Source organism: Rissa tridactyla, chromosome 1 (genome assembly GCF_028500815.1).
Source record: "Rissa tridactyla isolate bRisTri1 chromosome 1, bRisTri1.patW.cur.20221130, whole genome shotgun sequence".
Classification (NCBI taxonomy): Eukaryota; Metazoa; Chordata; class Aves; order Charadriiformes; family Laridae; genus Rissa; species Rissa tridactyla.
In genome coordinates, this window is record NC_071466.1 from 117,947,964 (window position 1) to 117,970,897 (window position 22,934).

The 22,934-nt window shown below is 53.4% G+C and overlaps 1 protein-coding gene across 1 annotated transcript; it reads right to left on the minus strand.

The window, feature by feature from the left end:
- CD101 (CD101 molecule) lies at nt 1–22,618 on the minus strand. The gene is made up of 9 exons (XM_054188396.1): nt 22,191–22,618; nt 20,662–21,039; nt 19,317–19,733; nt 15,967–16,350; nt 14,794–15,177; nt 13,459–13,863; nt 8,353–8,760; nt 7,113–7,508; nt 1–4,515 (listed from the first exon to the last, which is right to left on the minus strand). The coding sequence occupies exons 1-9, from the start codon at nt 22,234–22,236 to the stop codon at nt 4,319–4,321; spliced, it is 3,015 nt and encodes a 1,004-aa protein (XP_054044371.1). The 5' UTR covers nt 22,237–22,618; the 3' UTR covers nt 1–4,318.
- Nucleotides 22,619–22,934: the final 316 nt, after the last annotated feature.

The following is a 22,934-nucleotide window of genomic DNA, read 5'->3' on the forward strand; positions in this document are numbered from 1 at the left end:
AATGCAAAATGTCATCAAGTGAGGCCAAAGCACATGTCAAAACTGCATATTTTATTTCCAGTTTTTAAATATGTTATCACAGGAAGAAAAACGAATGTCAAATGTCAAAACCAACTCAGAGTTAATAGGAAGCAATGAAGAGACGCTGCTTGAGAGGGGACATGCCAGGAGAACTCCAAGTCATTTGTTTGGAAGCATTTCTTGAAAGTTTGGCAACCTTCCTCAAGAACCTTGCCCTGTCAGCACAGGACAGCACGCTGCTGCTGCGCCTTCTGCTCCCAGGGAGCAGGGCAGGCCAGGAAACCCTTGCCAGAGGATGCACAATATCTCCTGGTTTGCAGGTCAATTCCCACCGCTCCTGCACAGCAAACTAGCTCATCACCCACCTTCCCTCCTCATGGGATAGAGAAGCCTTGCAGTGAAAGGTCCTCCGTGCAAGGTGAGAGAGGCACAGTTGCCATCCTGTGTCCCACTGCACGTTGGGCAAGCTGTCCCAGCGGTCACTGAGCACTGGCCTTGCTCCTGCCCAAAGGCAGGTGCCGTAAAAGTGTTCCAGGAAGGCAACGCAACGCAGGGGTTCTGTTCCCACCCTTCCCACCCTCACATCATCCATCTTCTGAACAGTGAGGGTCTGCCCACAACACAGCTCTTGTGTTTCTATAGCCCCGCGCAAGCGCTTCCCAGTGGATTCATTCATCTTGGACCCAGCTCTGCATTGCCCTTTAGGCCCTTCAAGCCACTCTGAAGCTTATGAGAGGACCTTGGACCTTCCCACCACACGCTGCCCTCACAGAGGACATCTCCTGGGCAAGGGCACATCTGGGGGACAGGGTGCGACAGGGGCACTGCTATGCTTCAGGGTCTGCCTTGTTGCACTGTTTTCCCCCCATGGGGCTATAACAGCTAAATATACATTTTATCAGCTGTTCTAGTTTACATCAGAGGCTGGACTTGGAAAAAAGGTGGCGATGGGGGTGGGTAAAGGTGGCCAAGAGCCCCAGTAGCAAAATCAACACCATTCCCTGACCCACGACGCACACACGTCTGTCTCCCTCTCACACATTTACCTCAGCCGAGTGAAATGTTCTCTTTAAAAATAGGACTGTTTGGGAGCTTTTGCTGTGATAAGTTACAACTCTTTCTAAGTTCACTCATGGTAAAAAATACTTCTTAAAGAATATAGCCAAAAGGCTTGGTGGTGACCCAGCAAAGCCAGAAAAAAAATAAGGAGGAAAAATCCCCGCCACTGCAAAAACACACATTCTTCTTGCAGACCCTTTCATCAAGGCCCTAGGCATGCTTTACAAACTTAAATTAAAACCTCTAAATCTGTGTGAATAGAAAGCTGCTACTTACATAGGCCTCTGGTTAACTGAACGAAAACAGGACAGAAGAAAGTGCCCCGTTGATGCAGAAACCTGCCTCTCCCTGCCCCACCTTCTTCCTCCAGTCCACCAGACACAAAAATCTCATGTTGCATTAGAGTCTTGCAGCTTTTTACGTCAAGATCAGATGGCAGCAAAGATGCCTCTACAGACCTGCAACGGAGTGACGAGGTGGCCAAGCGAGGGGCCAGCATGGGCTTGGGGGATGCACCAAACCCAGCCAGGTCACTCATAGGGCTCACACGGCTTATGGAGACTGACCCATACTTAGCAGGGTAGAGGGTGTCCCACACCACCACCCCAGCACTCTGGTAACGAGTAGCAACCTAAATAGGTTAGATTTTTGAGCAGAAGGCTGGTCTTGACGGGGATCATCCTAAGACACATACAGAATGGGCTGTCAAGCCGTCTGTTAGTGGTTTTCTGCAGTAACACCCGAGGAGGTGTGAGACACCAAGTGACAAGAAAAGGGCAAAATTGCTTTTTAAAAAGAAGGGGAAACTAAACGTCCTGCACCTTCTTTACTGCAATCCTCAGGAAGATACAGGGATAAAGTATTTACAAGCACCTATAAGAATGCAAGAAAAAAATAAAATAAATCTTTTTTGGTTTGTTTTAAACCAGAACAGACCATGTCAGACCTATCTAATCTCCTTTGCAAGAACCTGCAAGCCTTGTGGGAAGGGGTAAGCAGAAGGCACCATATAGTCTTGACTTTACCAAGGCTTGTGAAGTATGCTCCCAAGGTACTCTTACGGGCAAGCTGAGGAAACAATCCAAATGAAGGCACAGTTTATCTGCCAATTTTGTGCTGTCCCTCTATGTGCACAGATTAATTGTTAATAGTTTATGGTCAAAAATGGTTCCTTCCTTCCTTTCCCACACCCTAACACACCTACATCTCCTTTCTGTATCCCCTAACTATGAGCTGGGTGCCAGGCAGCCGGCGTACAGCTGACTCGGGGCTGGCTGTCAGGCAACTCGGGCCACAGCCTTCCCTTAGCGGGACAACTCGCCTGCCTCCTCTCCTTCATCCAGCTACCACTTCTCATGAAACTCGTAGGAGTTTAATGTCCTGGGAGCATCTGCTTCTCTGTCAAAACAGACTGAAACTGGTCCATGAGTTAAAGCATTATCGAGACAGAATTAAGACAAACAGACAGCAGGATCTTTTACAAACTGGTGCAGAAAGCTGTTTAACATACCCATGCAAACGGTGCTTCAATTAGACAGGAAAAGTCAACAGCCTGAACACACAGTGGAGAAACAACTTGCTAGACAGCAAATCTGCAGGAGAGGAGCCTGTCGATCACGAGCCAAGCGCAAACAGTGCCATGCTGTCACACGCACGCAGAACATCAAACATCCCACCGGGATGTGTAAACGGGACATAACCCGCAAGGCAGGGGGGAAACCTCTGCAGAGAGCCCCACGCGCAGCTCCGAGCGCTCACGCTGCAGGAGAGACAGCTGGGGTCAGGGCAAAAGGAAAAAGCTGCGTGAGGTTCAGGAAAACATAACCCGCAGGGAAAGGCTGAGCAAGCTGGAGCCAGCCAGTACAGACAGAGGTGGCTGAACAGGGAAACAAAAGCATCAGTCTTCAAACTCATAGAAAAAGTGCTTTTTCAAGGAGAAAGGGATGGAAGCACCTTCCAGTTCCTTTGGATACAGGGCAGGCAGCTTTTCTAATTGTAAGGAAAGTGAAGACTTGAACAGATCATCTAGAGGGGTTGTAGTGTCTCCAACCCTCCCTTTGGTCAAAGGAAGCAGCTTCATAAACATCTGCCACGATCTCCGTACGGCTGCTTTTGTCTGAGGACAGTACTTTGAATGTTGCCCTGACGCCTGACCCTGTAACTCACTGGGACCACATCCCACTTTACACAATTAGGGGCTGAGGATCCCTTGACTTAATGGGGACTGGACTAAAATCTCATTTCCTCTAATGCATCAGCCAGACAGACTTCAGGTAGCAGAGCTCCTCAGCCTTGAAAAAGTGAGCCTGAGCAGGATCCCAGAGCATAGAGGAACTGCCCCGCAAGGACGCATGTGGGTTTTTTTTTTTTTTACATGGTACAACTTGGAGGTGTCTTAATACCAGGTCCCAGCCATGCAGCTTCCTGACCCAGACAGCCCAGGCATGAGGGGCTGGATGCTGCCTTCAACTACAGCAGTCCCAGCAAAGGAAAGAGATGGAAAGTCTTTGTACACTCATCTCCAAGATGGCTTGGTGTCCACTTTTTCCTTCTAGGATCCAAGACTCCATGCAAGCCCCTCACTCGGTCAACAGGATTAGGTTTTTGTGGATGGTTGTGGTACCCCTGCTATGGGCTTTCTTCAGCTAGTCTTGCTCAGCCCTCGTGTTCCTGCGACAGGTTTTGTGATGAAGACCAATTTCCTTTCAGATCTTTGGGCACAGGCACTGTCAGAACAACGGGACAGCAGTGTCTGAGAACTTCCCCAGCAAAGGGTGGGCAAAGGCAAGTGCAATGGGACACCAATACTCCATTTCCAGTTCTGCCACTGGTTTTTAGCCTGCGCATCACATAGATTTTGTCAAGTCACCTAAAATGAGTAGCAATTTGATACTTTTGTGCCACAGTGCAAAGAATGGGTTTTCCTCTTATACCTGTAGGGAAGTAACACCACTTCCATCCACAGTGGGAGACACATACTGCAAGGACCTCAAATATACCACAACGAACGGAGTGTGAAATGGGTGGGTACCTAAGCTAAGAGACAGGAACACCTGTTAAGAAAGCCCTATTTGCTTAGTAATTCAAAGCCGCTTCATTCCACTGAAAGTAAACACACAATTTCAAGGACTCATTGCAAAAGCTACTACAAAACAATAAAAAGCCCCTGTGCTGGTAGTCAGTCCTCTTCAGCTGTCCAGCTCTGCTCCTTCAATTTACACCTGCCATTATAGACCAGCTAAGTTTTCTTGACCCCTTCATCCCCTTGCAGTTCCATCAGTTGGTCTCCTGTGATGTTGCCCTTCTTGCTTTTTCTGAATTTGAAGTACCAGCAGAAGACAGCAAGGACCAGGAGAAGGATCAGAACCAGCGGTAAGTATAGGATGAAGTTCAGCAGTGGTGGGGATGAGCAGATCCTGGATGAAACAGTTGACTCTGGAGGAAGCAAGAAAGAAAAAAAAAGGCAAGTGAGGCCCCAAGTTAGTTTGATTTTCTCTCTCCTACTGTTTCTATAGGTTATCTTCTTAACACTTTTCCCTCAATCTTCAAAAGCTACCAATTTTTAAGAATTTGCACAGACTACCTGAGGAGAAGGGTGAGAGAAACCAGGTAATTTGCCTCAATTTCTTGTTTTGGGAGGTCAGGTAAGGCCCGGCTCATTCAGTTAAAACATCGCAACAGAAACAGCACAGCTCTTCAGCTAACCCCTTCCAGACTGGGCTCAGTAAGGAAAAGACACATATCCTTCAGCTCCTGGGTCCCTGCCCAACACCAGTGACAGCTGAGTGAGGCAGATGTCTGTCAGAGGCTGCACCACTGAACAAGGAGGAACAAGAGAAAAAACAAAGGAAACCAGATCTAGGAGGTCCCTGTCTCCCCCAGACACTTGCCCCTCCTTGCTTCTGCCACTCTGCTATCCTATTTCAGCCACGCTGAGCTGCAGGCAGCTCTCAACCCCATCCCGGGCAGCTCCTGCAGAACAGTTCCCCATTTGAGGTGGAGGCTGCCTGTACTGCTGGTGGACCCTCTGAGTACTTCAAAAAAAAACATGTTTGATCAGTCCCATGCTAGCTGAAAAGCTCTCATTTGCAGCCTCTCCATTTTTGTCCTGATCTCCTTACAGCCACCCATTAATCCTTGCCATCAAAATCTCCTCACTTGACACATGGCTTCAACACCAGAGACTAACCTCACATGCACCTGGCCTACCATGAAGGGTCATGCCAACTCCTGTGGGTCTATTTTATCCATCTCAAAGTATTGTTCTTCAATTCTCCTCTTTACCCAAGAGCCACGTGCAGATGTTTTATGTTTGCTCTGCAGAACCATGCTGAGCACGTGGGTCTGCTGATTTGAAGCCGTTCATGGGGGACCCACACAGCCTGGTGGGCTAGGTGTGACCCTAGGGATGAACAACCTGGGGGCTACTCCTGGCTGTGAAACTGGCTTTTACCTCTCTACCTCAGAAGCTCTGCACCCAATTCATATAAATGGAAGCGGCGTTTACTCTCCTATAGGAAAACAGGGAGAAGTCTCCACTACACGAATGTCTCTGTGTTATTAAGGAGGTACCCTAAAGGGCAGCATCAGGGATTAGAGCTGAAGTTGCACCATGACCCCTCGGAAAACTCCAAAACATTGAAATTTGTGAGCCAGAGGGGCATTTTAAGATACCTGCATCACTGCAGAAACACAAACACACACACGCAAAAAAAAAAAAAAAAAGAAAGAAGAAAAACCACCTCAGATTTTGTGAAGAACCAAGAAAACCACTTGGCAAAAAACACTTCTACAAAAATTGGAGGAGAATTTTGCAGCAGTTACTGAGCAATTTTAGCAATGGTTACTCCGCCAGTAAGGGGTAACAAGACACAGAGGGAGCTGATGAAAGAGAAATCCAAGTATTAGAGGTAGCCATGATGGACAACAGGAGGAACAAAACAGCATGGGGAATGGAATGAAGTGCTGTCAGTTCCTCCCTGTGCAATTAAATCCAGATTAGTTTTGCTGTAAGTGCAGAGTCATGTGAGTAGGCTCTGTGCCTGATTGTGCCAGTAGCCGGCACAAGGGAGGGCTCTAAAGGGTCCCCCCCAAGTTCCTCCACATCAGTCGACATTGACACTTGCTGCAGAAGCTACAACCATGTGTGGGCACCCAGGCTGGCTTCGGGCATGGCAATTCCAGGGCGGAAGGCACAAGAACTGCCAGATCATCTCAGCTGGGTGCAACACAACTGATTCCACTATTCATATTTTTTCTTCAACATGGGTTGCCTGAGCCTCCTATTTCCCCAAAGAGGCAACAAAAGCATACTTTTTTCTCACCCGTTACCTCCCTAAAAAAAAACCCCTGTGTATGCCTGATTGAACCCTTTGCTTTTTTTTTTTTTTATTAAAATTCTGTATGCAGAATCCAGCTCTATTTTTGCACCTGGCACACACCCCAGCTGACCCCAAGAGGACAAAGGCTGGTTTTTAGAGACCTCACTGGAGATGGACTTGCCAGAAAAATCACAACAATATTTTTTTTTCCCAAAACAGTTAGCATTTTGGCCCCAATGGCACAACTGAGAGCAAGGGCTTGTACCCATGGTCCTGCAGAGACCCCACAAGCCAGCAAAGTGCTGCAGACACAGGCGTGCTCAACAGTACCCTTTGGACCATGGGGCCTTGCAGTCGGAGCTCTTGGAGTCTCATTTGACCGCCACCTCCAACCTTTACAATGCCAAGCACCTGGGTTTCAGCCCTGGCAGATCAACGGGACTGGGAATAGGACCTCATTGCCTCCCCCACCAGGCCCACAGCACGTGTCCCTCAAAGGGCTCTCCTGGCTCCCAACACAACTCTGATGATCACCCCAGCACCAACCTCCTCTGCAATCCCTTAGCAGGTCCTCCCTGCCACGCTGCATCCCTGCCATTGCGGCCAGCATTGCCAGCAAGGAGCTGCCATTATCCACCCACACACCCCCCCCAGCATGGCTAAGGGGGAACCGGTGCGGGCCAAGCAGCCCCTCGCACCCAGCGGTATTACCTGGTGGGATGGTGGTGAGCTGGGTGTACCCAGAGCGTGCTGAGGCTTTCAGAACCCAGTCCTCCCCCTCGCTCTGCTGCTGCCACTCCTGCAGCTGGCAGTGATACACCCCGGCATCGCCCTCCTCCACACTCTGCAGCGTCAGGCTGAAGTTGCCGGCGGTGGGGCGGCGGAGGTACAGCCTCCCTGCCAGGCTCTGCTGGGGGTACTCGATGGCACCATCGCGGTGGAGGGTGAGCAGGGGCCTGATGCGGCCGCTCTCCTCCCTCCGAAACCACATGGCCGAGAGGTGGCTGGTGGGCTGGCGGGCACCCTGCAGCAGGCAATGCAGCGTCACCTCCTCGCCCTCTCTCGCCGAGATGCTGTGGTTGGTTTTCTCCAGCTGCAGTTGGCGCTCTGGGGTAGGATGCAAGCAGAAAGAGACATTGCGGTGTTGCACCACCATAGAAATACTCCTGGCTGCAGCCACAGGCTGATGGAAATCTTCTGGAGCAAAGCATGGGGGATCACTGGGATGGCCTCTAACAAGAGCCTCTGCAGGACACCCACAGAGCCCTTGCTCCTGTGATTCATTCTCCCTGGGGTGCTCCTCCCTTCCCTACCATCTCTGCCCCTCTTCACAGCTCTCTGCTGTAATATTTCTCCCCACCCCCTCTAAATAAGCGATAAGGCATCCTTTGGACCAAAAGCTATTTAGGAAGCTGGAATTTTCTGATCCATTTTACTTAGAGCTGCAACCCATAAGCCAAGTGAGGCTGAGAGAGGGAAGAACTGAGCCAGGGAAACCCACCGTGCACCCCAGTGGTGCAGTGCCCAAGATGGGAGCAGCTCAGCCTTCAGCCTTGTTCTCAGCAGCAATGTGCTGCAGGGTAAGGAAAACAGAGCATCTTGCTTCAGGGTGTTCAGGAGTACCAGGAAAGGGCTTCTCCTCTAGTCACAGCACTGTACAACCAACCAAGCGCACCATGTGTTGGAGGGAAAAGAAAATGCCACGATTCACTTTGTTATGAAGCATTAGACATCACCTGCCAGTGGCAAAAATACCAGCTTGGTTGGTTTGGGAGGATGTGGCAAATCCTCCTAACTCCCTATTTCCCCTTAAGAGGCACTGACACCTCCTTCACCCCTAAGCCTCAGATCCAACTTAGGAGCCGCTGCTTCTCCTAAGCCCTGCCAGAGAGGTCCTAAATAGGTCCAACCTGTCCAGCAGCACATATACAAGATATAACCACCTGCTTACCTGGGAGCTTGAACTCCAGCATGGTCCTTCCTGATGCTCCCTCTCCGAGTTTGTACCAGCCGTCCACGAGCCAGAGCCACTCCTCTACCACACAGTAGTACCTGCCCTGGTCCCCAGTGTTCGCAGAGAGTATCCGCAGCCAGAAAACGTTGCTGGACACTCTCTGGCTCAGGAACCGGGACTTCTGTGCAGGAGAGCTGAACTCAGCCCCATATTCCAGTATGCTGCTGTAGTCAGCCCTTACAATTTGCAGGGGGGTTGCATCTGTCGGAGAAGTAGGTAGGAGGTACCAGGTAATGGCGAACTGAGAATTATTCTGGGCAAAAACAATCCTGCACTCAATGGCTGTGTCAGCACCGCCGGCAACCTCCACAGAGCTCTCTTCCGTAGCTACCAGAAGCTTGCTTTCTAAAATGGAGAAATAAAATAATCACGCTGTTTGCAGCTGCCAGTACAGGGATGCTGGCAAGGAAAGGAATAAGGCTGTCCTGAGACTCGAAGAAAGCGGAGGAAGAGGGTGCTCAGAGGACGAAGACCCATTAGGGGATGCTGGAGCAGGGGGCTTGGGAAAGGAGGGAAAACGCAAATCCACACACCCTTATTTGAACTGTGGCGGGTGCTACTGTCTGGGTGCAGGGGAGTAGCCGAGGAGGTGCCTGGGGGACCACAGGGCAGGAACAGAGGGATGGAGACAGCTGCCGTGTTGGAGCTTTGGAGGCTGTGGCGGTGTGGGTCTCCCCTTTTCGCCCTCTGTCTGAAGCAAACGTGTCCATCTACGACTGCTTCTATCAGCAGGCTCACACGTAAGTGACAAAACCAGCCCACGGGAACAAGTGTCTTATCTCAGAGAGCCTGCGTGGGTTTCACTAACAGTCACCACCTCAGGTGTTTGCTGTGGTTATCAATCGGAAGCCACATAACACAGTTCTGAACATCCGCTGTGATTATACCCAGCAATTGTTCAATTTAGCGCCGAGCGGTTCAGGAGAGGAGAGCTGCGGTGCTGCCTGCAGCTCTGCCCCCCTGCCGGGTACATGGTTGCTCCCCATGAGCCTGTGCTGCTGCTCCTGCCTTGAGGGACGCCTTCCCATCGCACATCGCCCGTTGCTGCTGCCTCTCCTTCTCCTCCAGTAGCAGAAAGGCTGCCAACGGGTCTTTTCAAAAGGCCTCCAACTGCCTGCATTTCCCCTTGGCCCTCCCTTCCACGCTGAGGCACCACCTCTGTCAGATGTGGCCAGTGAAGGAGTACACACAGATATCTACCCGTGGTTAGACAGAAATTACTCAGCACAAGACACCATCAGGGTTTTAAGGGACCGTAGGCCAAGTTTCCATTCTTAGCATTTTCCTTGAATACAAGCTGAGCAGCAGGATGCCCTGTGCCACGGAGGCTGGGGGCCATCGAGATCCCTTAAGCTCAGCCCCCAGGTTCGGGGATGGGCTGCAGAGGACATGCTGAGATGCCCCCAGAGAACGTCTCAGGCCCCTGCCCTCGGCCACAGGCTCAGCAGGGCACTCTCCTCCACAGCACCTGCCCGAGGGATGCATCAGCAGCTGGTTATGGAAAGAGCCTGTGGACCAGGAGGGAGCTGTGGCTTCTGCTGCAGAGGCCAATGGGGAAGAGGGACACCACAGGGGAGAGCCCACACATTTCTCCTTCCTTCAAGCGTTTCTTCTCAAACCTCAAGCAATCCACTTCAGAGGCCATCATTGCTCTTCCCTCCAAAACAGCCCATCTGATGGCCCTTGACACCCCTGCACATTGCCTCTGCCTCCCTCTCAAATTTGCCAGCAAAATCTCCCAGCTCACATCCACTTATGCTGCTTTTTTCACTTTGCACCCTATTGCACTTCTTCCCTCTTCTCTCCGCACTGCGGAGATACATTTTCACGAAGAGGCAGACAGTTTCCTCCACAGCAGGACTTGCACATCCATACGTCCCAATATCTGCTTACTGCCTCACCTCACCAGTGAGGATTTCAGGAGCGACCAAGCAGACTTGGGTGTGCTTAGGAACCAGACGCAAGTCGATGCCTTCCAACTCCAGTAGCTAAAAGCACACCCAGCGCATAGCCAGACCTAAGGAAGCACAAATCGTCAGAGAGGGTCAGCCTCCCACCTTGAAGATATTCAAAAGCCCTCTGGAGACAGTCCTGGGGAACTAGCTGGCCCTGCTTGAGCAGAGGGTTGGACCTGATGACCTCCAGAGGTCCCTGTCAACCTCATCCTTCCTGTGTTTCTGTGACAGGTGAACTGATCACACTGGAAAAAATAAGACACTTGGTTCCCTGCCCATGGCAGAGGGGTTGGAACTAGATGATCTTTAAGGCCCCTTCCAACATCATCCACAAGGATATGCCTTCCCCAGCTGCAGCCGCCAGGGAGAGTGTGCCGGCAGAGCAGCCCCGCCACTCATCGCAAACAGTTTTTTTGCCTCTCCCAGCAAAAAGCAGCTGCAGAGAAGTCAGCTGTGGGGCCATGCTGGACCAAAACCTGCTCCTCCCTCCAAGCGAGCTCCTCCTGGCAGCACTGCTGCACTCAGAGTCAGCAGGTAAAACCCAGGACCTCTCCCCAGAGAGGCTGCCAGCACAGGAGACAGCAAACTGCCCGGGGTGGCCTCTCGCTTGAGTATGGCCCACCCTGACACCCACCGGGGCAGAAAATACTCCAGAGAAGCCAAAGCTACCAAAGCTCAGAGAGAAGCTGTGGGAACCGCTGCTGTGAGCACTCGATTTTGATGAGAAAAATTGCTGTTGTGCTCTCAGAGAGGATCACCTTGAGAGGAAGCAGAACACTTGCTGCAAAGCCCCTTCCTTTCAACTCCAAGTCTCCTCTCGCTCCTGCTAAAGATCAATTACCGAAAAGGGCAGAGCAGCCGCCTGCCTTTTCCTTTGCCACAGAAAGACGTGGTGCTGTTTTCCCTTTCAACTTAAATTTAATTAACCAAGCCGAGCCTCTCTCTGCCTGTCTCTCTGTGAACTCCGCCTGCTGACTCCACGCTTTCTGCCCAGCCCGGGAGCAGTGGAGCACACAGAAGGGCATGGCTGCTGCGGTGACCCATGTGGGGCCAGCCGGCTGGAGGGGCGGCTGGTGCAAAGCCCCCTGCAGCTCATTACAGAGCCAGGGGAAGCCACCGTGGGTGGCTGCAGTGAGAGGCCGATGAGAGCATCCCCGCTAGGGTTGGGTGGTAAAGCGTGGTATGGCTGGATCTCCATCTGCCTGCCCAGGGCGCTAATTATGGGACTCCACCAAGAATCAGAAGCTGAACTACCTAAGTCAGAAATGGAAGAGACCTGTCCTCCTTCCCCTCCTGTTATGATCTTTCACACATGTCCCTCCCATTTGAAGCTACAGGCCAGATCCACAGCGGCATTTTAAATTCCTAAAGCACCGACCGTGGTGCTTTAGGTGCTTTGCGGTAAACAAAGTGCTGAAGCAAGTCAAGAACTCCAGTATCTCTGCAGGCGTGAAGAAAGAAGCTGGTGATTCTCATGATTTGCAGCTTCATTTTCTTCAGCTTCGCCTCATCCCATTGCTGCTAGAGCTGTCTTCCTTCCCAGGCTTACTTCTCTACCTTCCCAAATATCTATTGCTGGCTCATGCTGTCTTCCTAAGAGAGACAGTACTAGAGCCAGCAGTCACCTCCCACTGCGCATCGCCCCCTCCCAGTTGCCACCATCTTTACAGCATCGCAGTACCCAGTAACAGCCGCAATACGTTTGGAGCCAAACGTCGTAATATCTCGCTGCTCCGCTGCTACCATGTCCTTTGTGTAGACGCTCTACAATTACACCTGCTCATCTTAATGCCATTTACATTACTAATGTATGCTCACAGATGCTGTCTGCTGTCACCCCCCTAGCCTCGGTACCACCCCGCAGACCCGCTGCCCCTGGCTGACTGTAGCTCAGGTGTAACACGGAGCATCCCAGCACCCAGCTCTGCAGGGGCGAGGAAAGAGCAGCAATGGAGCAGGAGGGAGAGCACCATGGAAACGAGCCCGAACAGGGAAGGAAATTATCAGCGTGCGCTACGGCAAACCTTTCAGCTAAAAAACATGGAAAATGCATAACTTCAGTTCACCGGGTCGTGATCCCGAAAAGCCAAGAATTAGAAGAAGGAGCACTTAATGCACGAAAAAAATAGCAAGAACTCTTCTTTGCTGGCAGAACAAACATGGAGGGGGAGGGGTGTGGAACAACCGAACCCCGGTATTCTCATGCCTGCCTCCACGGGCTCAGAGGTTTTGGCTGGAACAACCCCTTCAATTCTTCCAGCCGCCCCAGCCAGGAGCAGGGCAAGCCGACCCCGTGCTGCTGCCAGGAGTGGTGGGGAGTGGGAGCACGGCAGGCTGGCTGGGGGGCCACAGTGTATTTGCAACATCTCTCTCCCTTAAGAGGATGAGGCTGCCTGCGCGATGCCAGCAGGCACAGCGGCAGCGCAGACCCTGCCTGCAGAGGTGGCCATAAAAGGGAACCCTGGGCAGGGACCCCGTCTGCGCAGCCCAGCCGTGCCTGGGAGGAGATGCCTCCTCCCAGAGCCCCTGGCACCTTGCGGCTCTGCACTGGCTCCCAGCCTGTCAGAGAGCCCTGGTGCTTTCTCAGCACACCTCAAACACACACAATTCGCCACACCAGCATAAGCTCAGGGTCTTCCCGAGTGTATAGACATATCCCAGCACCATCTTCAGGGGCCGGCCTGTCTCTACCATCCTTCAGCCCTGCAGAAACTCACACCATGAGAGGCACCTCACACCCCCAGCATTCAGCTGGGCTCCTTTGGGGGGTGGGGGGCAGCTACTTCTTCCCAGAAACAAGGCTTAAAATCCTACTGGCAAGGCTTGATCCTTATGTGTTTGTAATAATCTATGAACAAATAGACATTGACGCTCCCCAACACCAAATTTGCCTCCAAGGGTGTTGTCAGGAGCTGTGGGTGCTGAGGAAGAAACAGGACAGGCAGCACCATCTCCTGTGGCCCCAGGAGGTGACCCCGCTGGGGACACCCCAGCCATCAGCGGTCCTGGTTGCCCCGGTCATGTTTGATGGATTTGAAGTTGCATAAGGAGAGACCTCTGCTGAAGAAGCGCCTGTGACGCTGCTTACCTGGCAGCACCACCTTTATCCCCACGGGATTGGACCTGGTGGTGGCCGCTGGCTGCCCCAGCGGTGGGGTGTTCCTCCTCCAAACTTCCACCTCACACTGGTACGTCCCCTCATCGGCAGCCGCAGCATTGTGGATGCACAGCCTGAAGGAGGTGGCAGCCTTCGTCAGCTGGGCTTTCCCCTGGAAGTGTGGCTGTGCTGTCCCCCAGACCACAGTGCCGTTATGAAAGACCCAGACCAGCTTGTGGTAGTGGCCGGTGGGTGGGCTGGGCTGGAAGAGCCACCCCACGGACACCGGCACCTCCTCAAAGGTGTAGCTGGCGCTCACTTGGCAGACGAGTTCAAAGCTCTGGCCGTATCTGACGGTGGCAATTCGGCTTCTCAGCGTGGCGTGCAGACCGAGACCTGCTCGGGAGGAGAGACCCTTGATGCTGGGACAGAAATCCTGCCCTGTGCCACCTCACCATCACTCTTCCCACCCAGCACCATCCCCAGTGCTCCAGCCACCGCAGCCCCCTGGCAGCCAGCACTCCTGCTTCCCTGCCGCTCTTCCAGCCCCACGCAGTCCCAGGCCCTCTCTCCTACCTCGCCCCCTGCTCTCCCACACCCCAGCCCCCCAGGCAACCCTGAGTTTCCTCTCTTCCAGGCTCCCCAGGGATCCTCTGCTGATGGTGCTTCCCTGATTGTTGCTTCTTTCCACCCTCCACAAAAGCCTAAGAACTCCCGTGGCCCGACTGGTGCTCTCAGGCTCCCAGCCCAGCAATAAGAAAGGAAAACCACTCTAAATCACAGCCAAAAGCTGTCTCTCCCTAAAGGCAGCCATTCCAGCAATCAAAAGGAGAAAAGGCATGGGCATTGCACTGTGGGGAGGTTAGCGGCTCCGTGTTCAGACAGGAGGCCAGGAGAAGCAATCGGATGCCAGCACCAGAGGTATATCTCTGACAAATGCCACCATACAACTCAGCAAGTGCCTTTGTTGAGCTTAATTACTGTAAGTGATTATGCTGCTAGAACAGATATTTTCTATTTCCAGGTAAGGAGACAGTCAGAAAGACCTGGTGAGCAAGCCATCGGCTTTCAGGTCTCCAGCTATTTTAGCTGTTGTGTCCCACTTGTCTCTTCCAAAACATGTCATGGAGGACTCAAGCACCCTGCTAGAAATGGGGAAATTGAAGCACTCCAGGGCCAAGCGATCAGCCCCAGCTCACCCTGCAGCAGCAGCAGAGCCAGGGCACGGCAGACCTCTGTCCTACCCACATGCATCCACCCACTTCTCCAGCCTTGCCTCCAGTGTGTCCAGCTTAAAAGCCCAGAAATAGGGGTGGCCCAACTCACCCATGGAGTTGACTGTCACTGCTGTCTCCCCCTCCTCTGTCCATCTCCGGCCTTGGGACCACTCCGTCACTTTGCACCCATACCGCCCGCCGTCGCCCTCGTCTAGCGTGTTGGGAATCACCAGAGTGAAGGCGCCGGAGCTCCCTTTCTCCAGCCGGAGGCTCCCCCGAATCCTGCCATCCTGGTAGGCGCTGCCCAGGCTCAGGGTGCCGTCCTGCTCCATGGTGGCCACCAGCACCCGGGGACCCGGGTGCTGCGGTGGCAGGTGCCACCACCGCACAGACACTGGGCTGGTTGCTCCTTGCACCTCGCAAAGGAGGATCAAGGCGTCTCCTGCCATTACCTGCGGCGTGCTGGTGGACACGGACAGGCGCATGCGTCTCTCTGCAAACAACAGTTACTGCATGGGAGAGGACATCGTTGTGCTCCTCAGAGAAAGCCAGAGATACTGTAGTATTAAATGAAGAGACTAGATAAATCTTGACATTGGAAAAGGAAAGGAATTGTCTGAAATTTTCCACCAGCCTTTTCTTATACTTTGGAGAGGGCTTTGTGTTGTTTTTTTGGTGGTTGTTTTGGTTTTTTTTTTTTTTTTCCTTCTTTAACATCTTTCCTGGGACATGGATACATAAATACTTAAAGAAGTACTTAAGAAACAGTCCCACAGGCAGCTCCCGCTACATCAGAACAGTCATCATCTAGCCATGACAAGGAAACCAAGCGTCTCCTACACATCTTTCTTAGAGTGGTTTCTCACAAGTTATCCCTCCAAAACAGGAAAAGCACCCTGATGGAAATAGCAGATTCCCCCCCCATCCAGAAGTACCTGTTCTGCTGGGTCATCCTGTGATCCTCAGGAGTAGCAATTTTCTGTACCAAAGACTCAGGAGGACCCAGCCTCCACAGAACCCTACTTATTTCCCCCAAAACTTACTGCAAAGAAACTGAGCTAAAGGTTTACACTTGTTGACAGCTGCTGCCTCTGTCATGCTAATGTTTGACAGAGCAAGTGCTTTTCCCATTATTATCTACCAAAATCTATGGCACATTTGTGCTCTTGTTACCAACAGCAGGTGTGTTGCCCCTGCCAAGATGAGGCCAGACTCGAAGTGTTGCCCAGTCAGGGATCACTGCAGGCTTTACCCAGAAGAACAGCCATTAGGATTTACTAACCTATCGGTTTCACGTCGACTTGGATGCCTGACGACAGATTGGTTTGGATGCTGTGAAAGTCTCCAGGAGTCTTCACCTCCGAAACAGAGCAGTGGTATGTACCGTTGTCCTTCAGCCCCACCTTATACATGGTGAGGACATAAACTGTGTTGCTGTGCTTGAATGCTCGGAGCTGCCCCTGCTTGGCTCTCTCCCCATATTCATCCTCCCAAATCAATACCCCGTGGGGGTCAACCCTGGCCATTTCCACGCCGTTGAGTAGCCAAAGCACTTGGAAGTGCCTGCTGCTGCTCCTCTGGGCTCCCACCACGCAATTTAGCTGCAAGGTATCACCTTCAGAAAGGGAGCTTTCAGCAGCAGCAATGTCCACGGAGAGGTCTCTGCCTGTGGGCAATCAAAAGCAAAGAGGGTGCTGGGTGGCCCTGCCCACCCTTCCCTCCCACCGATGGCTGTGCAGAGGGAAACAGGAGGGAATTCTCTATTGACGCATTTTCTTTCATATTAGAAAAGTTATTACGATGGAAAATTTTGCCCATGGGGTGACCGTTGCCAGTCCAGGCCCTAACCTGCAGTTGTAGGTGGAAGAAGCACCAGAGCCCTGAGGAGCTGACCTTTGAAGCAGCTAACCACCCCAGAGCAGGGCACCCGCCAGGCTGGCCTCAGGCCACAGCCACCCCCTGCTTAACTCGGGCATCTGAACTGAGGGCAGCTCCTGGAGCTGTTCTGCTTCTCGTAACAAATATCCCTTAAACCAGAAAGGGGCTTTATCACTCAGTGGTGTTTTTAACTCTGTTGTCCATAGTGGGAGAAGGCGCATGGAGGGCTGGCATTCAAGTTGCTTATCTGAATCTGATGCTGCTGGTCCTGCACGCTGCAGCTCTCAGTGGCTGCTGCAGGATGTGGGCAAGAGACCCTCGCCGAGTTGGAGAGGTTTTGGGTTAATTCCTACAGAAAGCAGAAATGCCAAGACTTGTCACAGCACAGGGAGGTTGGAAGGAAAGCAAGAGGAGGTGGAGGTCATCTCCTAGTCCCTGTCCTGCCCCCCATACCAGCTAGCAGGAGGTGCCAAGCAAAGAACGTAGCAACAGAGGAAGCACAAAGTCATCTTCCCCTTGGCAGACCCTCTTGGGCAGTCAGCCGCACCTGAGGAAAGGACCCCGTCTCTGGATCCCATAATATGATTCACCTTGCCCGTGAGGCATTCAAAGCCTCTGCTGCTAACGCCTCCTTGTTCCTGGAATCAGCCTGGCTGGAGAGTGGCTGCAGGCAGAGACCCCCAGTATGGCCCGAAACCCTGCACAGTGACAGCAGTGGCACAGGCAAAAATTAGGAGGTAGGGCCGAGACCTGACTCCCTGGGCAAGCAGCCCGGCTCACACCACTCCATCCCCTTGGGTCACTGTGGTGACCCCCACGTCCAACAACAAGGGCAAGTTTGGAGGTAAAACAGAGCAGCTCCCAGACTGCCACTGCAAGGGCTCAAACAATTTATTGAAAGCAGAGCACCCTGTGAATTTAAACACGGTTTATAAACAGTTTGCGGACAGGAATCCCAGCCGCTGCAGATATGTTTGGCATTCCCAAATATTTGCTGAAGAGTTTATAGAAACTGATGGAGCAGATGGCCACCAGCTCCTGGTGTGATGGGGCGCTCAGCCCCACAGCACAGGCTCTCCCACTGGGTGCTGGAGGGAGACCTCGGCCCTGCAGACGTGATGGAGGGCTCATACGCCCACCGCTGTTTCCCCCCCAGCAATACCAGCAGCTCTAATACAACCACCATATTGTCCCCTTATCACCATCGCCTCCCTTCTACCCCTGATACCTTGCCCCCGCACCCCCCAAGCTGCACACAGGGTGCTTGGTCCTTACCCATCTGTTTCTTTGGTTTCCTGCTCTGACTCACCACCCTCTTGTGAGACACTGGTTCCCCTCACCGCCCCAGCTCTGCAGCCTCCTCCATCCACCCTGAGGCAAGAAGACGGGGTACACCACCTCCCCAGGCAGGTTTTCAGGGAGAGATTTGCTCCTGTTTTACTACATACTCTTGCATATGTTAAAGAGCATCAACTAGACGCAGCCTTGTCTTGGCTGCTTTGAGGCAAAACTTACTGGTGGGAAAGAGAGATTTTCCCTTCCTCTGAGCACAGCTACCCACACACAGCTGGGGGAGGAGCAGGGCGAGGGACCACAGCCAGCAAAGGGCTTGTGGCAGGGGGGATGGCAGGCAGGGTGCTCAGAGGAGTGGCAGCAAACACACAGCGCTGCAACCATCCCAGGGCAGTGGGGAGAGTGGGTTTTTCCTCAGCAGCCCTGGGCGAGGCGATGCAGAGCTTGCAGATGCCAGAAGCCACGGGAAGCTGCTGGGCAGAGGGAACAGGAGATGCCTGGGAGAGATAGGGTGGAGTCAGGGAGGACGGGCAGCACTGGGAAGGGGCTGGTTTTCAAACTTTCCTATTTTAATCTCTTTCATATGAGCTAGCAGGTTTAAGTCTCCTCTTTCTAAATACCTAAAACTGTTTTCCTAGAGCATAAGGCCAGGAGCCAGCACCCACTTCAAAGCATAGTCTGGCCCACACTCCCGTTACTGCCATATATGACCTACTAGGAGGGGACATAGGGATTGTCTAATAAACAGGCTGCCCAGAGAGGTGGTGGAGTCTCCGTCTCTGGAGACATTCAAAACCCGCCTGGACGCGTTCCTGTGCAACCTGCTCTAGGTGACCCTGCTCTGGCAGGGGGTTGGACTAGATGATCTCACAGAATCACAGAAACTTCAGAGTTGGAAAGGACCTCTAGAGATCATCTAGTCCAACTCCCATCTCCAGAGGTCCCTTCCAACCCTTACCATTCTGTGATTCTGTGAACACCCGTTGCTGGGGAAGCCAGCAGACAGTAGAGCCATGTAGCACACACAGCACATCCCCGGGTCCCTTGGTGCCCGTGGCCAAGGCACTGTGACAGGCAACTGACTGTTGTCTACTTTAGGTTTTGAGGCCACAAGACCCTTGACTGGAACCTAACACTGCCAATGAGCCAGGCTGCTGCAGGCACTCGCTGCTCTCTCTGCTAACACCTTGTGTGGGCCCATGAGGTTGCATGATCGCTCCCGGCATTGGAGATCCAGCTGCATGAACCTCCAAAGCGAGAAGCACCAAAATCTCCTGAACCAGGGGCTGCCATGGCCCCAAGACCAGCTTGCCCCCCTCAGTGCCCCATGGAGGCGGCCAAACCCACCGGTGGGTCCCTGGGCTGTGGTGGAAGCAAGTGAAGGCCACTGAAGGTCGCTGCTATAGAGCCTTGAATGTACAAAGGAGCTGAAGCCAATGTGTGAGTTTGCAAGGGGCTTACCCTGGCTCATAACTGCCAGTGACGTCCTCCCTGTTTGCTTGCGAGAGATGTCCTTCCATGTCTCATCAGGATCCTCAATCCACTCAGTCGCCTCGCAGTACAGTTGACCTCGGTCAGATGGCTCCACTCCCCCAATGGAGAGCTTGTACGTGGTGTTCCCAACCTTGTTCAGCCGTACATCCCCCACCAGAAACCTCTGTGCGTAAGAGGGCCCTGGCCTCAAGACAAAGTCCTTGGAGAGGGTCAGGACCTCCTCAGCGTGGTGCTTTGCTGATCCCTGAAGACGGTACCAGCCAACAGAGAGATGCGTGTGCTGGATCGTGGACTTGGACACTTCGCAGGTGAGCTCCACTGCCTCCCCTTCAGCACGTGTGAGAACCTGAGGTGCCATGGAAGCTGAGAGGGTGTCTGCGATCACTGAGCACAGAAAAGAAACACAGAGAGCAGCGGGTCACAGGAAAAATCACGGGAAAAATGGGCAAATTGCTGGCCACTATGAAATCACAGCCAGGCCTTGAGGGATCTGACAGCATAGGAGAAGTATGTTTTGTAGCTGATTGACAAGGCTTCCACCAGCGTACACCAAGATGTGAAGCAGTTAAAACCTCAGCAGGGAAGAAAGCACAGCAAATCTCTCTGCAATACTCTCTTCAGACAAACTATGGGCAGTATTAATTAGGCAGCCCCAAGGAGATTAATGAGCAGCCCCTCATGATCTCAAGTTCAGTCTGGCACACCATCAGGACAAAGGTGGAAACAGCGGTGGATACCAGATGGAAGTAGCATACCACTGCGTACACTTGGTGGGGCTCACAGCAGGGCCTGTCCCTTTGCCTCTCCACCCCGTTGCGTTCCCTCTCCCAGTGCTCTGCAGGAGCTGCTCCCTCCCTCTTTCTGCGGGCATCTTGCTTGGGTCAAGTGCCATACCCTGACCTGAGAGGACACCAACAGCTAATGCACAGAGCATGAGAACTCCTGCCTTCCTAAGCATTTAGCTGTGAAATGCTGTGGCTGCATCAGGAACTGAAGTTAAAGTCGGGCCATAGGATGGCAGAGGCTTCCTCTCCCTTCCCTTGCCCTGGTTGGGAGGAAACAGCCAGAGCAACCTGCTGAGGGACCTCTGGGCATCCCATCCTTGGCCATCTGGGGGTAGGACAGGAAACCCACAGTGAGGAGAGAAGAAGGACAATTTGCGCCCCCCAGTCCCATTATTCTCCCCTTTCCCCAGCTGCCCCTCTGTCGGAGAACAGGAGAGGAGCAGTTCCACCCAGCACAAACTGGGGGGCAGAGGAAGCCTGCCTGCACCCCTGCCCGGCAGGGAGAGGGGCTCTCCTTCAGGACCCACCTGAGAGGTTCGTCTTGGCGCTGTAACTCCCAAAGTACCTCTCATCAGTGTTGGGTGTGTGGCACTCATACACCCCAGCATCTTGCTCCTGCAGCTTGGTGATGTGCAGCAGGACGGCATCCCCCTGCACCCGCTCCACGTAGATCCCCCGGCTGCGCACACGCTGGGTGTAGATGGCGTAGGGGAAGGAGTCGTCGACGGTGCTGACGATCTGCACCTCCCGCTCGGGGGCCGAGGGCAGGTAGATGGACCACTGGAAGTTCTGCTCCGCCGGGCCCTGGTAGCCGCTCACCTTGCACCACAGTGTGACATGGGAGCCCTCCGTGCGGTAGAGGGGTCCCTTCGGAACAGTCACCACTCGTTGGCCTGTGCTCAAACCTGCCGGCAAACAGTCGGCACATTGTTTGCAGGGGTATATGCTACCCGAGGGCTGCACACCCAAAACAGCAGTGGGTCTGCATGTGCACAGGACCGTAATGTAATACTGAAAAGAATTGCTGTGCAGTTTTGTTCTTTGAAGAACAAAGTCCGAACGACTTCACATCCCTCGCAATTGTAAGAACAAGTTCCTGTAACAACATACCTCTGAACTTTCTTGTCCTCTAGCACACTGGGTCACATGACTGAGACCAGAACATCATGGCCAGAGGGCTGTGAAGCCTGTTCATGGCTGGAGAGCATCTCTCAGCCAGCTGTTCAGAGGGAGCAGCAATCAGGCCGAGATCACTGGAGGAAGCTTGTGGTGTGTTAAAATTCAGAGGACCAAGCCCTCAAGTCCTGCACAAGCTGTGAGGGAAAGGTGCCAGAACTGACCACTGCCAGAGAAGGAGATGCAGCACAGAAGCCACGGGACACAGGACAGCACAGGGAACTGGAAGGCTGGGTGCTGCAGAAGTGCTCCATGGACAGAAACTGGGGAGGGCATGGGAGAGAGGGCCAGCAAGAGCTCCTCCAAAGGCAAGGGGCACCAGGAAGCATCAAGGGGTCCCCCCATTTCTGTCTGCAGAGGGCTTTGGGAGGTGATGGCCACCTGTGCACCCTCCCCTCCTGCAGAACTCCCGCTGGTGACACTCGCTGTACTCTGGTGCCCATCACGCACACCAAGTAAAACGCTCACAGGACATGGGCACTGAGTCAAAAACCGACCACGGAGACTGGGCCAGGGAAGAGAGCTGGTTGCGCCACAGCCTAAGAAACCCTCAGAAACCCCGTCCTTAAGGGAAGGGGCAGTGAGGTAACCCCCTCCACACCCCCAGCAGCCATGCAGCAGGAGCATGCACATCCCCTCACTGAAACCCTGCCAGGGTCTGTGGTATGGCTTTGGAGTGAAATCACAGTGCCAAAAGGAGAACATGCCACTGCACCTCTTCCCACGGCCACTGAGCCAGAGCAGCGGTGGCCACAGTGAGGCCGTCCTGGCCCCACAGCCCTGGTAAGGTGGCCCGCTGAGACGCCCACCCACAAAGGTCCCATCCACACCAAGAGGGTAATTTACTTTCCCCTCACCTGCCCCAGTGCAGGGCACTCACCCAAGAGGAGGAGGAAGGCAGCCACCAGGCACCGCATCAGCCCCATGGGAAAGAGCTCTGCTTGAATCTTCTCCCAGAGGGGTGGTGGAAGGCTCTCATGGGCAATGGCGACAGCCACCCTGCTATTTTGAAAGCGGCTGGGAGGAAGCTCTCTGGCGGCAGTGGTTTCCTCTGCTTAGAAACGGCACGGAGAGGTTGGGGAGTGGGGTGCAACAGCAAAGTAACACGCCTCTGGGAGGTGACAGCCAGCACCCCACCCCACCTGGGTGAGGGTGATGCCCAAGGCCCCTCTTGCCGCTGTGTGCGTGCCAGGTGCCCAGCGCTGCCGGCTGTGGCTTTGCTGTTCCACAGCAGCTAATGTTCTGCCTAGCAACTCCCGCTTTGCTGCACAGAGTAGCTTGCTCCCCACTAACAGAGGGGGCAAGAGGCCAGACCTCTAGGGCTCAAGCTCCCCCCAGCTACTTATTTTCCATAGCTGCAGACAGCAGAATGATGCCTCAGGTAGAGGCTGGGTTGGCACAGTGCTCCCTGAGGATGGCTGACCAAGCTCTGCCTCAGGGTGCAGTGGGGCACCCCAAGTGGGGTGTCTCTCCCACAGCACCCCCACCAGCCCATTGGCTACACAGGCAGGAGACCCTCCATCGTAACAGCCAGCCCGGGCGGCTTATCGGCTCTTGAAAGATCACCACGCAGCCAGAAGTCTGCCAGGAATGCTCTCCTGTAAGCACATCCCATGGGCAGGTA